The sequence below is a fragment of the Aythya fuligula genome, chromosome 2, assembly GCF_009819795.1.
Source record: "Aythya fuligula isolate bAytFul2 chromosome 2, bAytFul2.pri, whole genome shotgun sequence".
Lineage (NCBI taxonomy): Eukaryota > Metazoa > Chordata > Aves > Anseriformes > Anatidae > Aythya > Aythya fuligula.
This window is the reverse complement of record NC_045560.1, coordinates 124,477,088-124,492,218: the sequence shown is the minus strand read 5'-3', so window position 1 is coordinate 124,492,218 and position 15,131 is coordinate 124,477,088. Positions and strand designations below refer to the sequence as shown.

Below are 15,131 nucleotides of genomic sequence, written 5' to 3'. Positions count from 1 at the left end.
AGATGTTGGATACAGTGGATTACAGCCAGGCACACATTTAACAGAGGAGATGGTCCAATGCCAACTGCACATTTCTAAACACTCAACTACACAGCTGCAGGGTTGGTGCAGGCTCTGCTAAAGGAACTACAGTGGCACATAACTGGGTTCTGTCCTCTTCATTTCTTCATTTCATATTTAGATAAATGTCTTGTTTGTTTTTCTTTTGCAAATCTCATTTCCTATGTTAAAAGGCTATGCTTCAGAGTTAAAAAAAAAAAAAAAAAAAAAAGAAAAAAAGGCAACAAACAACAAACAAACAAACAAAACACCATACTTGAAAGGTTTATAATTGCTTGCAGAAACTTGTGGTTCATTTGATATAAATCACAGTAATCTCATACTCTTAAAACACATTCCATAAAACTCACACAGCTTCCCTTTCAACTTGAATATCATTATTTGAACAGCTTTTGTGCAAAATATAAAAATAACACTCAAATACTGGCTTAAATGCAAAAAGCAACCATCTGGTAGAAAGCACATATAGCATTCCTTTTCCCCACAAATATATGTGTATATATATATATATATATATATATATATATATATATATAACATCAATATTATTGATACATATCAATAAACAATTCTGAATTCAACTGAGAAAAGAATTATGGATTGTCTAAAACTTGCAGAGCTCTCCGTAATAAACTGATGAATTTTACCAGGCATCTAAACAAAGTCCATGTTCTTCAATGTTGCATCAATCAATAGGCCTGTTACTACTACCAGATTTGGATTTAAGCACTATAATGAAGTACTACTGAAATTTGGAAACACTTTAAATGAGCCTGGGTCACATAATTATTTTGGTGTTCCAGAACATTAGAAGAAACAAACTGAGTGTTCCAATAAGGATATAGCAAAAAGATGCTAAAAGGACATTTTGATTATTATAATGGCCCTTATTATTATCAGATCCCATTTTCTGTAATGATATGGCAATTTTTTTATGCTCAAATATTAAACAGAAACACTGTAGAAGTAGTTATGGAAAAAACATTCAAGCACATTTACAGGAAAATAGCTATCATTAACAATGTAAATGATTTTTTTTTTTTTTTTGAATCAGAACAAGCCTCAAAATACCTAGGACTTAATTACAGTTGAACACAAATGGTAACATGACATAAACAAGGGTAAAGGAATGCATTTAAATTTGCATTTACTGGTCAATGTATAAGAGAACCATGAAGAGGAAGGACAGAATGTGTCATTGATCTTGATGGCCTATGTTTTCCACAGATGATTTATCGGTTTGTTCTCTATAGTCAAGCCACAGAGACAGCTTGTAGGAGCTTACAGAGACGACCAAAATATCAAGCAGGTCAGCCAAGTAAGTATAGTTCAAAGTCAACTCATCACAAAAACACTGCAGGCGGCTTTAGCAAAACATTTCAATTTATTAGACTTAAAGGTTTAAAGGATATGTGCTTTTCAACAACAACAAAAGAATAACACATTTGTAGTCTCCTTTAACTTGCAGGTTGCTGTCAATCTTCCAAAAACGATGGCCATAAATTTTACACTATCAGATCAAGTGCCAGGTCCTGCACCTGGGAAGGGGCAACCCTGGCTATACGTACAGACTGGGTGATAAGACACTGGAGAGCAGTCCCGCAGAGAGGGATCTGGGGGTTGTGGTTGACAGCAAGCTGAATATGAGTCAGCAGTGTGCCCTGGCAGCCAGGAGGGCCAGCTGTATCCTGGGGTGCATCAAGCATAGCACTGCTAGCTGGTTGGGGGAAGGGATTGTCCCACTGTGCTTTGCATTTGTGCGGCCTCACCTCAAGTGCTGAGTGCAGTTCTGGGTACCAAAGTACAAAAAAGGACGTGAAACTATTGGAGAGCGTCCAGAGTACGGCTACAAAGATGTTGAAGGACCTAGAGGGGAAGACATATGAGGAGCAGTTGAGGTCACTTGACCTGTTCAGCCTGGAAAAGAGAAGACTGAGGGGAAACCTCATTGCAGTCTACAGCTTCCTCACAAAGGGAGTGGAAGGCGCTGATCTATTCTCTTTAGTGACCAGTGATAAGACCCACAGGAATGGTGTCAAACTGTGACAGGGGAGGTTCAGGCTGGATATCAGGAAGAGGTTCTTCACTGAGAGGGATGTTATGCACTGGAACAGGCTCCCCATGGACGTAGTCATGGCACCAAACCTGTTGGAGTTTAAGAAGTTTGGACTGTGCAGGTCAGTCATATGGTCTGAATTTTTGTGTAGACCTGTGTGGAGCCAGGAGTTCAACTTGATGATCCTTGTGGGTCCCTTCCAACTCAGGCTATTCTATGATCTACCCACATACAGTCATCATCATATCATTAGGAAGGAATTTAATATAGCATACCCTGCATTCTAAGGACACATGGAAACATATATGAAGACATAAGCCAAAGTATGAGTGGCCCAACTATTCATATTATTCATATTATATTATCAATCATATTATTGGATCTTTTTCTGTTTTACTTCTCAGTATACCACCAGCACTTATGGATGAAAATTAGATCATTCAAATCCAATTCATAAGCAATGCTACTGGGAAAAAAAGCTGAAATATGTATATAGACAAATCACCTTTATGATTTGTCTCATGGATTACTCCTGATTCCTTCCATCAAAAAGTTACTTGAATGCTCAAGGCTTTATGGACTCTTCACCAAAGTGTGTAATGTAAAAAAATCTTCCTCACATTACCTTTAAAGAGCAGCTGAAAACTATGTCAATACTGAACTGAAAAGAGTCCCTGAAATAAGGGGATGTTAGATACTTCTGTTTGGCCTCTGGGAGGACAAGTGCATTGGCTGCAGAGGCTTAAAGCTGACACTTATCATATCATGCCCACAAATAAAGTAGGCCTGAGATAATGGGGACAGCAAAATAAATATCAGCTTACATAATCAGGATGTACTTTTCAGTCAGTTATTTAACCTATAAGTTACATATATGATCACAAAAATAAAACCATTTTTATATTATGCAAAGCATAAGTGTGAAAAAAAAAATAAGAAAAAATATGAATATAGGGCTTTGTGTAATAAAAATGTAAGTTAATGACTAAATATTTTCACAAGAAAAAGAGTGTAGTAAAAAGGAAAAAGACAGCATTAAAAAAAAAAAAAGTCATCAGAAATCATGAGCTCTAATAATTAAATTATATGGATCAATTTATTAAAATAACTATCTATTTCAAACAAGGTAACTGCAGCACAGAAACAAAACTAGTATATTTCCAAAAATTGTCATTTGAGCCTCAAATATCTCCTTCCTGTAAACTGTCACAGGCAATCTAGTCAGCATGCCCTTGCTAACCTACACAGGACACTAACTGCTGCATCCATAAGCTGTCCTCTGGGTTAGGTTTTGAAACAAAAGACTAGAGGACTATGTTTTATATGAAAGCTAGAGAATCAAGATGTTATTTCTGTGTATTTAAGTAAGTATTACTGTACTAATGACTGAGAACTTTCAGCTGGTAGCAAAGGTAATTTTTAAGGGAACATAAATGAGTTGTACCTTTAACTGCAGTTAGTCCATCGTTTCTCACCAGATACTTCTACCATCAAAAGCACAATGGCTTAGGCAAGTAAGAATCTCTTCATTTCTAGAAACTGAGATCTGGGTAATTTTAGAAGACATGCTAAGTTTTTGGGTTGCAGAGCTATTTTTAATAACAGCCAAAGCATTATTAATCTCATTCTCCAATGCTTTTTATTTAGAAAACAATGCATGCAAATCACTCATGTATGTTTTTGTTTGTTTCTGACACAGCAAGTAACTTCCCAACCCTGACAGTGATTGTCCAATTAAAGCTTCCTGATGATTTGATTGCTGCTAATTTAATGTTAGACTAGCTCTGCCTGGTTACGAGTGAAGGCCTTGCTCTTGTAAATCAGGGCCTCGGTGGCTACAGCAGAGCTCCCTGTAGGAACAGGGCGTGCTCACATGGCCTGTGCTGCAGCCTTGAGACTTCTCAAATGCTCTGAAGGGCCACACTGAGAAGGGGAGAAAAAAAAAAAAAAAAAAAAAAAAAAAAAAAATTAAAAAAAAAAAAAAAACACATGGAACCAATTAATGGGATTAATAGCACTGTCAGGCACTGAGGCAGTACAAAGAAAGAGCAGGAAGCTCAAGGGCCGTACAAGCTCAGGGCCCTGCTATGAGAGCTCCTAAACCAAATGAGACCTGTAAGAACCAGAGGAGCCTGCAGTCTTCGTGCAGATAAACAAGACAGATAAAGGAAGGTGAAACACAAGCACAGAATAATACATGTGAGCAGTGCAGCAGGACAACAGTTGCACAAGCAGGAACAGAAGCCAGATAATGGAACTCCATTTCGATACCCAACCTACTGAATGCTTTTATTTCCTCTCCTGACTCTTTAAGTTCTTTGGTGTTTAAGCAAATGTTAAGTGGATCTTCATTTTTGACAACTTCATTCTTCTAATCTTTCCTCTATTACCATAGGAAAACACAGAAGAAAATACCTTGAGTTTCGTATTTACCTTTGTTCCTTTTTCATCCCTGCTATCATTTTCTTTCAGGTATTCTTGCATCACGGGATAAGAAATCTTGGTTTAATCTGATGCTCCAGTAATTTAGTCTTCACCTTGTGCATCTCTCATTTGTTCCATGTTGGTAAGTCTCCATTCAGCCTTTATCTCCAAATAGCTTCACCATCTTTATGCTTCTTAGACTACAGGCATTATTATCTACGGACATTATTCTGAATATTCTGAACCAGGGCACACTTAGGAGGAGCTCTGAAATATGATTTTTTTTTTTTTTCTGGGGGCTCTAGATCATGCAAAAGTACATGTTTTAACAAGACACTCAGTAAGTTGCAGCCTGCATTCTCTCCAAGGTTAGTCCTGAACAGAGTTCATCCTCAGAGCAGTTATGGATGATGCTTCATGATGGCAGACCCAGAGGGATTTCTGTATGTGCAAACTGTGTCCTTGTCCTCAGCTTGTGTGTTCCTGGGCATCTCTACTTTGTTCTGATTAGAATAGTAAAGAAAAGAATCTTTAAAATACTTAGGAAGTGCAGAAAAGAACTTAAGGACCTTAAAGGATCATTCCAAATTTCTTTGAGATAGATATCTGATCAGAGAATCCTCCACGATCACCAGTTTACTCTTCCACTCATACAAATGTCAACAGAGATGCAATGCTTACCAAATTGTACTGCAATGCAATCTTGATGAAGGAGTTCATGGCACAGCAGCCAGTGATAATATAAGTGCTAAAGACACCTTTAACACCCTGGCAAATCTATACCCAAGCAGTAAAAGTCTGAGTCAGACACTGCAAAACATGCACATTTCTTCAGATGAGAAGAAGTTAATACGTTCTTCTATTTACCTCTCAGCAACCACAAACACCAATACCTTTCTTACAAAGAAAAAAACAAAAAAAAAAAAGCACAGATTCCATATAACTGTAGAGAACAATATTATTAGAAACAAATAGAAAAGAAAAATAATGTGTTGGCAATGCAGCATTAATCTTTGTATCCCATCCCCTTCCATTTCACATTCAGTGTTATTCACGTGGTTCTTTTCCTCCTACTTCATTAGGCTGTCTTCACTAATTATTCAATTCCCTCTGCTGCTCCGTCTCAGACAGGACTGGACTGGGTTCCGTGACATTCTCCTCACCTATGAGGAACTGCACCTTTAAAAGTCAACAGCAGTATGAAGCTAATTTAAGCACATAAGCTTGTGGTACACAGAACTGAGCAGTTATTTAAACTCAGGGAGTGATACAGAGATCACTTATGCCCATCACAGCTTGTTGCTGCAGAGGAAGGCAGCTGCGCTTCTTTTTGCCCTCACTCTCTGGCCACGCACTTTTTCCCTCCTGAGCCATCAGTTCACTCCTCACCAGCCCACAGGCTGAGCCACCAAGCTAAACCAACAGAACCCCTTTCACTTTGCAGACTTTCTTTTCTTCCATTTCAACTTCCCAGACAGGACAGCTGTAGAATCAGACAGCCACCAGTGCTCATACTGGTGAGAGCACGTACTGGGCAACCAGGGCTGAAGACAAGGGACCTGCAGCAGTTGGCTATTAGATCAGCCTCAGAACCTGTGGTTCAGAGTGTGAAACTACAAGAGTAAAACAAGTATGAGGGGAGGAAAGATTTAATTAAAAAGACTCACAGATGAAAAGACCTAAACTCTCATGATTCTTGTCCCAGAAACCAGCTCCTCCAGAAGCCAACAAAAGAGCTTGATAAGCTTATTGTTCCAGCTACTATAGAGAAATCTGGTGTGTGAATAGAGTGATTTTACTCATTGAATTTTGCAGAGAGCTGGCAAAAAGCAGAGAGAGAAAGAATCCTTCGTGTAAGTACACAAGAAGGTAGCAATTTCCACTCTCTGTATGGACAGAAATTTTGCAAGAGGTGACTGATATAAAAGTCTTCTGCTTAAGGAAAAGCAAGTTCACATGTTCTTCATTTTGTATGGGCATTTCCTATAACCGTAGCACATTTTCTCACACTGCTATTTGAAGTTACCTTTAAAACTGAGGTGTTTCACTGGAAACTGTATGTTTAATTCAAAAATTAACTTGAATTTTATGTGAATAAGGAAAGAAAAGTGCCCAAAATAACAGAAGAGCAAAACAAGAGGGACATTGTAACTTCAGCCTAAGGACTCTCCCTGAGCACTTATGGCTGGAACTAAAAATAGCTATTCAGTGAAAAGGAGTAGCCAGAAGAGAAATTAACACAGCATGGCATAGGATACCTGACACAAAAGTTAAGGCCATCAAAAATGTATCTGTTGCAATCCTTTTAAAAAGGTATTACCCTCTACACTGAGAGCAGATGTGGATGCTTGTGTGGCATTGGTAAAGACATAAAGAGCACAATCACCTGAAACACATCCTTACCTACATCACAGAATTAAATTTTTGTTCCTCCTGTCAAATGAGAGCTGCTTTTCATAACTTTCACTGATTACTCAAGCAGTATAATGCCTTCATCAAGAGAGAAACGTTTTCCTACCACAGTTCTATTTCAAAGTGATTTTGCTTCCAGTTAGGTTTTAACTATTTCTCATGGTTTCAGGTAGAAAAGCATCATCTCTCAGCAGAGAAGATATCTCTCTCTCACATTTCACAGCTAGGAGAATAAGAAAAGTGTGCATACGTACAAGAATGAGAACAGAAAATAACAGTAAATAACCTCATTTTTATCTGAATATTACAGACAATAAGAGGTTTGTGTAGTCTTTGTTCCATTTAAGTTTAAGTTGGTGAACATAAAAATGCCTGAAGTCGTATCCCTTTATCCAGACATAAAGTACATCTCTTACTCATACAAAAGAACATATGCTTTAAAAAAAAAAAAAAAAAAAAAAAAGCACAAAGCAAATCACAATAACAAGTTATCAGTCTTTTTTTTTTTTTTTAAATTATTCCTTTTTTGTGTCTGCAAAACCAAAAGGTAAAAGGAAACTGAGGGTATACAGGAGGAATTTCAGAATGGAAATGCAGATAACAGGAGAATATGCTAGAACATAATAACAAGACAAAACTGCAGAAGAATAGCAAAGAGAGGCGATAATGAGAAAAAAAAAAAAACAAAAAAAAAAACACACTTGGCTGCTGGAGGACTGGACATTCAGTGAAAGGATGCGGATATAAACAAGACAGAAAATGGGAAGGACAGAGTGGGAAGAAAAGACATTGAAAAAAGACAGAGTGCTGATTAGACCTTCAAAATTAGAGCCAAACTGTAATAGAACATGATGTTACAATGCTTTTGAATATTATGTTCCTAACTCATTTATTTTAATGCTTCAGTTTACAAAGTAACACTTTCTTTTTTTTAGAAGAAACAAACACTGTGAGCCAGCATCCTTCTAGGTGTGTCTGTTGAGTCAACGGCAAAATAAAGAAGCTAACTAAGAAACCCACTTGCTCTGTGAAGTGAAGAGGCAAATCACATGTAGCAGGAGTTCCATCTCAGGTACTGGCTGCCCAACCCTTTTAGAATTGTACTCCCCCTCAGAATCTCCAAAGCAGCCAGAAGGCTGACAGTGCTCACTCTCTGGCATGGATAGCAGCTAGCACACTTGGAAAAGTGTAAGTTAGTAACTACAAAGAGTACATTAGAAAGAAATTAAAGTCTGAGTTAAGGCCATTAAAGTTTTTTATTTAATATTTGACATTTACATTTGTCCTTTGTACCAAGAGATTGGATTAATCAAAAGAATCAAAACAGTTGAAGAGCTTACTTCAGGTTTAATTAACACCATGCACTAAATATCATCCAAAACTTGGAAGAGACTTCACAATGTAATAAAAAGCAAAGAAAAAAGAGCAGTTATAATAGGCTTATTTTGATCCAGGCTGACTCATTACTATAGAGATTGCCAGAAAAAAGTCCAAACCCATCATTGTTCCCTTGCATGTCCTAGAGTGCAGATATTAGACTCATTTTATTTTAAACAGGAACATCTACTAGCTCTAGACCTTAGCACGGAGCAGTTAGGCTCCACGGGGACTTGGAGCAACTCAATTGAGAACTATTCCTCAGTTTCCCAGCTATTTTATTTTTATGGCAAGATAGTTATGCCTTCTGCACCCCATCTAAAGAAACAAAGTAATTGTCATGTTACAGGTTTAAAAACATTAAAAGCTAGCATAACAAAATGAAACTATTATGCATCCTCCGTTTTATAATTTCGTATTTTAGATACAAGTTTTCACATTTGATTATTACTGTTAGACAAATAATTTAACTCTGACTTAATGATTTAAATCAGATTAAATCATTTAATAATGATTTCTTTGGGTACCTTGTGTCCAAAAGAATTTTTTAAAGCAAATAAGAAAGCTCCTATTTCCCTTTTGGTAAAGCAATGTTTTTGGAAACAAGGTTTATGTGATTATTGTGTATGTTTGTGACCACACCTGTACCTGTGACCTCTTTCACTATCTATTTCCAATATTTTTAAGGCTTTGACTAATTTCAGTATTTCTCAAAGATACAGACATCACAAAAATGCAAGTTCTTTCAAATGTTAGAAGATTAGCTAGTGAAGTAGAAGGATCAAAACGTATCATCTCATGCAACGCAGACCTCTTTTCTTAAACCCTGTTCCACAGGAGAGAAGAATTATGCATGTCTCATTCACAGGAAGATTTCTGACATCTGTTGCACCTTAATGGTCACAGAACTCAAGCAAAAAAACAAAAACCAAAGGTCATAGAACTGCTTGTTAATGGGAAAGGGTCTGTTTATCATTTCCATTATGGTTTTTGACTTGTTTTCCCTTAAAGACAACTTTACCAAGACAACTAGTTGAAGGCATAGCGAACGCTCTGAAAAACAAAGGACTTCTCTGCGTCATTTTTTCCATTTGACTTTCATTCCCCTTTCTTTTACTTCAGTGCACATCAAGGCTACTACAAAGTCCTACTGCAGCAGACAACAACAAAAAAAACATAATTAAAATTTACCTACGATCCTCCAGCCCCAACGTGGGTAACAATGAGGCATTTCCAGACCAATGCTAGCTTCCACACATCCTTTGAAAAACAGCAAACATTGGCTCCTCTGAAAGACGGGGGGACTGCTGGGCTGAAACAATGCCACTAGATAACCTAGTAGTACTTCAAATTATGCTCATCATGTCTAGGTACTGAAAAACTTGGTCTTTCAAAAGCTTCATCTAAATTCCTCAAACTGAATGCTTCTCTGGGTAAATTCACATCATCCAGAATACAGACTCTACCATGCTAGGGACAGAATCTAACCAATTAAGCATAACATCAACATAAAATAAAAGATAATTTGAGCAAGTTCAAAAGAAAACAACTGTGTGAAAGCATCCCTATCAATCACATCACAGATACTGTACCTTAAAAAATAATTTGGTATTGTGAGTAATCTTAAACCGGTAACTGAGACACTGAAGTTGACTGTCCCTACATTTGTACATTTAAGAACTGAGGGAAAATGTTCCTGCAGAAAATGGCCTATACTCCCAAATTCACTCCCAACTTTGACTAATTCAGTCACAAGGTGCACTATAAGTAGTGTAATTCACCAAGCAGGTGCACTAGGGTATGTTAAGGCTTAAGTTTAAGCTAGAAACATAGCTCCTTTATTAAAATTAAATAATAGAAGTTGGTGGACAATATACACTAATAGTAATAATCCATTTAGGGGGAAAAAAAAAGTTTCCTATTGTATTTGATTCAGGAATTTTGTCTGCTAAAAGAAAACAAGGTAAGTGTGATCATGTGAACACAATCCTTATGTTGTTCAGAATTAATTATATTTCTAAGCCCACGTTACTTTGAGAAAAATCCTTAGGTATGTTTACTTTGAGAAGTTATTTTGGTGTTTTATAACTCAAATTACAGTTTCCTGGTTTGCATAACAACAATATACCTGCTTGATTCTTTTTAGCTGCAGTTCTATAAATAAGAAAACTCCCAAACACTAAATTTATCTCGGAGCTCTTGAAGATTTATTGCAAGCTGTTCTTAAGAGTGCTGATCCAGCTTTCAAATTCGTAGAAACTGTCAGGTTGCCCAAATGAGAACACAACCAAATGCCGAAGAGATGCAGTTGCACAGAAGTCTAAATGTATAGATACTCACAGGCATTACAATTATTCATTGAGATTATTAACACAAGAAAAGAATTTGTTGGATTGGATGCTTGAAATGCAAAGTGGGTCAATACTTCACTCAGACAGAAATGAGTGGGTGCAGATTCTGAATACTCTGTCCCAGCCAATTTTAGGCACATACCTCCTGTTCACATTTTAGAAAGATGGAAAAAAACAACAGTGAACCTTCATCACAGAAACAATTCAAATTTAGAATTCTTTTTACATTCCAAAGCTCAAATGGAAAATAAATAAATAAAACCAGGCAGTGCTATGCTAAGGGTTGCCACAAACATCACAGAAGAGAGGTGTTTCTAAGGGGCATTCCTCAAATCTAAACTAGGTGTCTGACCACAGTGCTCCCAGATGCCAATAAACTTTTACAGGAGATGTCTAAACTTTCAAAGTGGAAAAAAGAACAACAAAAAGAAAAAAACATACACACACACAACAGGATAGATAAGTCAGTTCCTGAAACCTAACAGAATCTGACAGAATTTAGAGGGTCAGTTTAAAAGCTTACTGTCGGTACTAATAACAGCTGCATGGCCTGGGTCATCTAGAAGTTGACCTATAGGTTCACGGAGAATTTTACCTGCAAAAAACTTTCAGCACCTGTAAAATGAAATGGCAGCTAAGTAGCAATTCTGAAAAAAATAAATAAATTCAGGACCTATATTCAACAGAGGGAGATAGGGCTGAAGTATCTAAGCTGTTTCTCAATCTGTCTTAAGTCCTAAAATTGATACAGTCTCAGATGTACACACTAGTTCCCACCCACATTCCTTCCCACCTTTAAGCCATAAATAAGAATTTAACTAGTAAAAATGCTTGGAGTCAAGTGAATGTGTGTGTTACCATTCATAGCTGACTGGATAGGACTTCCTACTATCTGTTAACAGGTTCTGGTAGTCAGCAGGAGACTGATGCTTGCTGAGTCAGCCTCTGCTCATTAATTCGTTCCCCAGAAGGTTACTCCCACCTTTCTTTTAGAGATAGAAACAACTTTTTTTTTTTTTTAACAAAAGGAGGGCCTATAGTCTTCTTGCACCTCACATGCCAGTACTTCTCTAGAACACTTTCACAGCAAGATAATTCAAGTGTCAAATCATACAAAAATTTGGTGAAGAAATAAAAGTGTACTCATCTGCATATACAGCATGAGCTGAAGGTGAAAAAATATGAAGTCCAAAAGAACAGATGCTCTTAGGTAGATACTGCTGGTTAATGAAGTACACAAAGCCCTTACGATGGTAAGAGAAGGCCACAAACACAGGCCAGAGAGGAGAGAAGATACACTATCAGAAGAAGAGCGAGCAACTGGAATAGAATGACCAATGGGCAACTAATTGCATGCACCACCCTTGACTATAATGCAGGGGAATTACACCTCATCATCAGAAAGCCACCTAGTACTCCAGCCATCAGCTCGCTGTGCAGAATAGTCTTAATTAAGATCTGTGGTGTTAAATCCTCCTGATCCCTGCCCGTTCATTTCTGCAGGTATGCAATATGATCTGATTACGCACCGCCATCCCTGCCTTCACCTCAGAAAGCCTCCATGTTCTCTCTCCACTTTCTTCTTTCCTGTGATTGCCCTCAATTTCACAATGTTACTGTATGCGCTCCTTAAAACGTTGGCTTGAAGCATATATTGAGCAATTACAGTCACAACCTGCTCAGCAAATAACACGGCAGAAAATTGAATCCATGTCTACTCTGTTCTGACTTGGTATTAGAAAATTAGTACTCACTGCCAAACAAAAACAACAACAAAAAAAAAAAGATGGCTGTCATCTATGACAACTGGTGATTAATTAGCATCAAAAACACAAGTGGCGTAAGAAAATGCTGGCTGCTTCTGAATAAAAGACTAACATAGGTCTCTCAACATATCAGAACTTTTACAGACATGAAAAAATGATGTGCTGACTGTGAACACACGGTATTCTTGTTACACCACAATGCATATATAATAGAAACACTAATATAGAGCATAAGCTTGACCCTATGCATAGTTTTTGATCAATTCCTGTCAACTTCAAAAACACATAGCCCTCAGTAAGTGGAAGACAAGATCAAGCACAGGTTGTAGATCTTCAAAAACTGTTGAGAATAAAAAGTACATCACCAAAATGAAATAAGACAAGTAGATCTTAAATGGATAATAAAGAAGTGATAGAGACGAGAATTATGATCACTTTCTTCCTAGTGTTATGGACTACAGTAACTTTCAACAGCTATGCAAATGCTACTGCTTAGTATCCACTCCCTAGTTAGTATCTGTGTGTGCAAAATTCACTTAGACCCAAAAAATCGCTTCCTGGTGCCCAGGAGCACCTGTGGACGGTCTGCAAGGTTTAAGGGATGTGAACAGCTTTCCACAGACTCTTTCAACCACAATGAAATCCCTATATCATAGCGACGAGTGAAGTATTTTGCAATGTATGAAATGCTATAACAAATACAACTTCTTCATTTTTTTTCTCTGCCGTTGATAGCTAAAGCATCATACTATTACCACAATAGAAATTAGCATCGTACACTACTGAGAAACTAGGTTGAAACATAAAAAAGTGATGTCAAGTCGTCTGAATTTTAATGTGTAAAACAATGTGTTAGCTAATGAAAATTTAGAAGAAAGTGACAGCTGTCAAGGCCCAACTCCTCAACAACCGTGAGGCACTTAACTCCCACCAAAAGAAGCAGGAGTCAGTTACCTACACAGACCTAGCAACTGCCTTGACTGGAACAGGCTTTTGTTCAGAAATTGAACTGCACAAATGTTTCAGTTCCTGTGAATTCTCGGGCTAGAAAAACCACCAACTGTTCCCTAGTACTCAGTTACAGTTCGATCAAATAGGATTTTATTCATCGCAAAATGAAAACATCTAACACCTCTGACGCTGAAGCAATGTAATGTGTCGTACTAGCCTCAGTCCATGCAAAATATAAAAACTGACCATCAGCAAATGGTTAAAAAAAATAATTCACCTCTGTTATTCAGGCTGACAAAGGCTACCCAAAGCTTGTACTGATGACCAGATTGCCACCACACTATACTCTCAGAACCTACAAAGCAGAATAAAAGAGATCTCATATGTAGCGAGCTTGACTAAGAGCAAGTTGAATAGCAAGAAAGGGAGACTCGTGTCTCGGGATAACACTGCCAGAGTAGAATAATGTATGTGCATTTAGATTAAAAATCGTATGAGAAACAGGACGATGAAATGCTAATAGGCGTGATTGCTCTAGTACCCTTTTAAATTCCAAGTATTCACAGCTCATGCACAGAAATAGTAAAATATGCACATCTGTGCATCTCCAGATCCAAGTGGGTGCCTCTCCGTAACACCAAGCAAAACCTGGAGCAGAAGGAAGGTTCCCAAGCGTACGCCTGCGGATAAAACCTCCCGGAGAGCCGCCGGCCAGAGAGTTTTTTGTAGGACAGCCGAGTCCCGAGGGCGGGCTCCCCAGCCAGCAGCAGCCCTCCGGCTCTCGCCCTCCCGGCCGCGTCCCCGGGCTGGGCTGGGAGCGGCACCTGCCCCTCCGGCCCCGCCGCCACACGGCACAGGGGGAGCCGGGCTGCGGGGCGCGGCGGAGGGGCGCGGGGGCACGGCGCGGAGCAGGGCAGGGCAGGGCAGGGGGCCGGGGGGAGCCCGCCTCACCTCGAAGAGGGGCCCGATCTTGTTCTTCTCCAGGTAGGCTTGGATCCTGGTCTGCTGGTGAGACGCCATCAAGAGCTCCGGAGGCGGGGGCTGGAGCTCCTCTCCCCCGGCGGCGGCGGCGGCTGAGGTCCCTCCGGCTGCTCCCGGCTCGCTCCCCGCGCCGCCCAAGGGCTGCCCGAAGTCCCGGGGCCGGGGCTAACTACGCTACCCGGCAGCAAGGGGGGAGGCAGCCGGGTGCCAGCCGCCCGCTCCGCCGGGCTGGAGGCGGCGGCGGCGGGCTCAACCCCCTCAGGGAGCCGCGGGCAGGCGCTGCCTGGAGCGGAGCATGGTGCAGGGAGGGGACGAGCTGCAAAGGCGGCCCCCGAGCTGTGTGTGCGGTGCGTGTGTGAGCGTGTGAAGGGTGTGAGTGTGTGTGTGTGTGTGTGTGTGTGTGCCCGCCTGGCAGCGCCTTGGTTACGGGCACAGCCGCGGCTGGAGCTGCCGCCCTCGCCACAGCGCCGCTCCCTCAGCCAGCGGCCGGGGGCTCCGGGCAGCGCCGCGGCGTTGGGCGCCTGTTGACGGCCGGGCTCCGGCGAGAAAAGAGGGGCGGGAGGCGGGGGCTGCCCTGCCCTGCCCGGCCCTGCTCTACCAGCCCTGCCCAGCCCAGCCCGGCCATGCCCTGCCCGCTCCCCTGGCTCAAAGTTCAGCCCTGAGGGGCTTGAACGCAGCGCCCAAACTTGGGCTATCTCAGAGCGGGCGGTGGGCTTGCAGGGGCACAGCCAGCGCTTTTCCTGCGTTTTTTTA

At 40.1% G+C, this 15,131-nt stretch overlaps 1 protein-coding gene across 2 annotated transcripts in view; it reads right to left on the bottom strand.

Moving 5' to 3' along the window:
• C2H8orf34 (chromosome 2 C8orf34 homolog) overlaps positions 1–14,902 on the bottom strand; it is a 172,327-nt gene extending 157,425 nt beyond the window's left edge. The window contains exon 1 of one of the 2 annotated variants that reach the window (XM_032180823.1): positions 14,349–14,902. In XM_032180823.1, coding sequence (XP_032036714.1) covers positions 14,349–14,417 — 69 coding nt within the window. In that variant the 5' untranslated portion in view covers positions 14,418–14,902. The remainder of the gene's footprint in view (positions 1–14,348) is intronic. The other variant, XM_032180824.1, reaches the window with a different exon arrangement.
• Between the last annotated feature and the right edge of the window lie 229 nt (positions 14,903–15,131).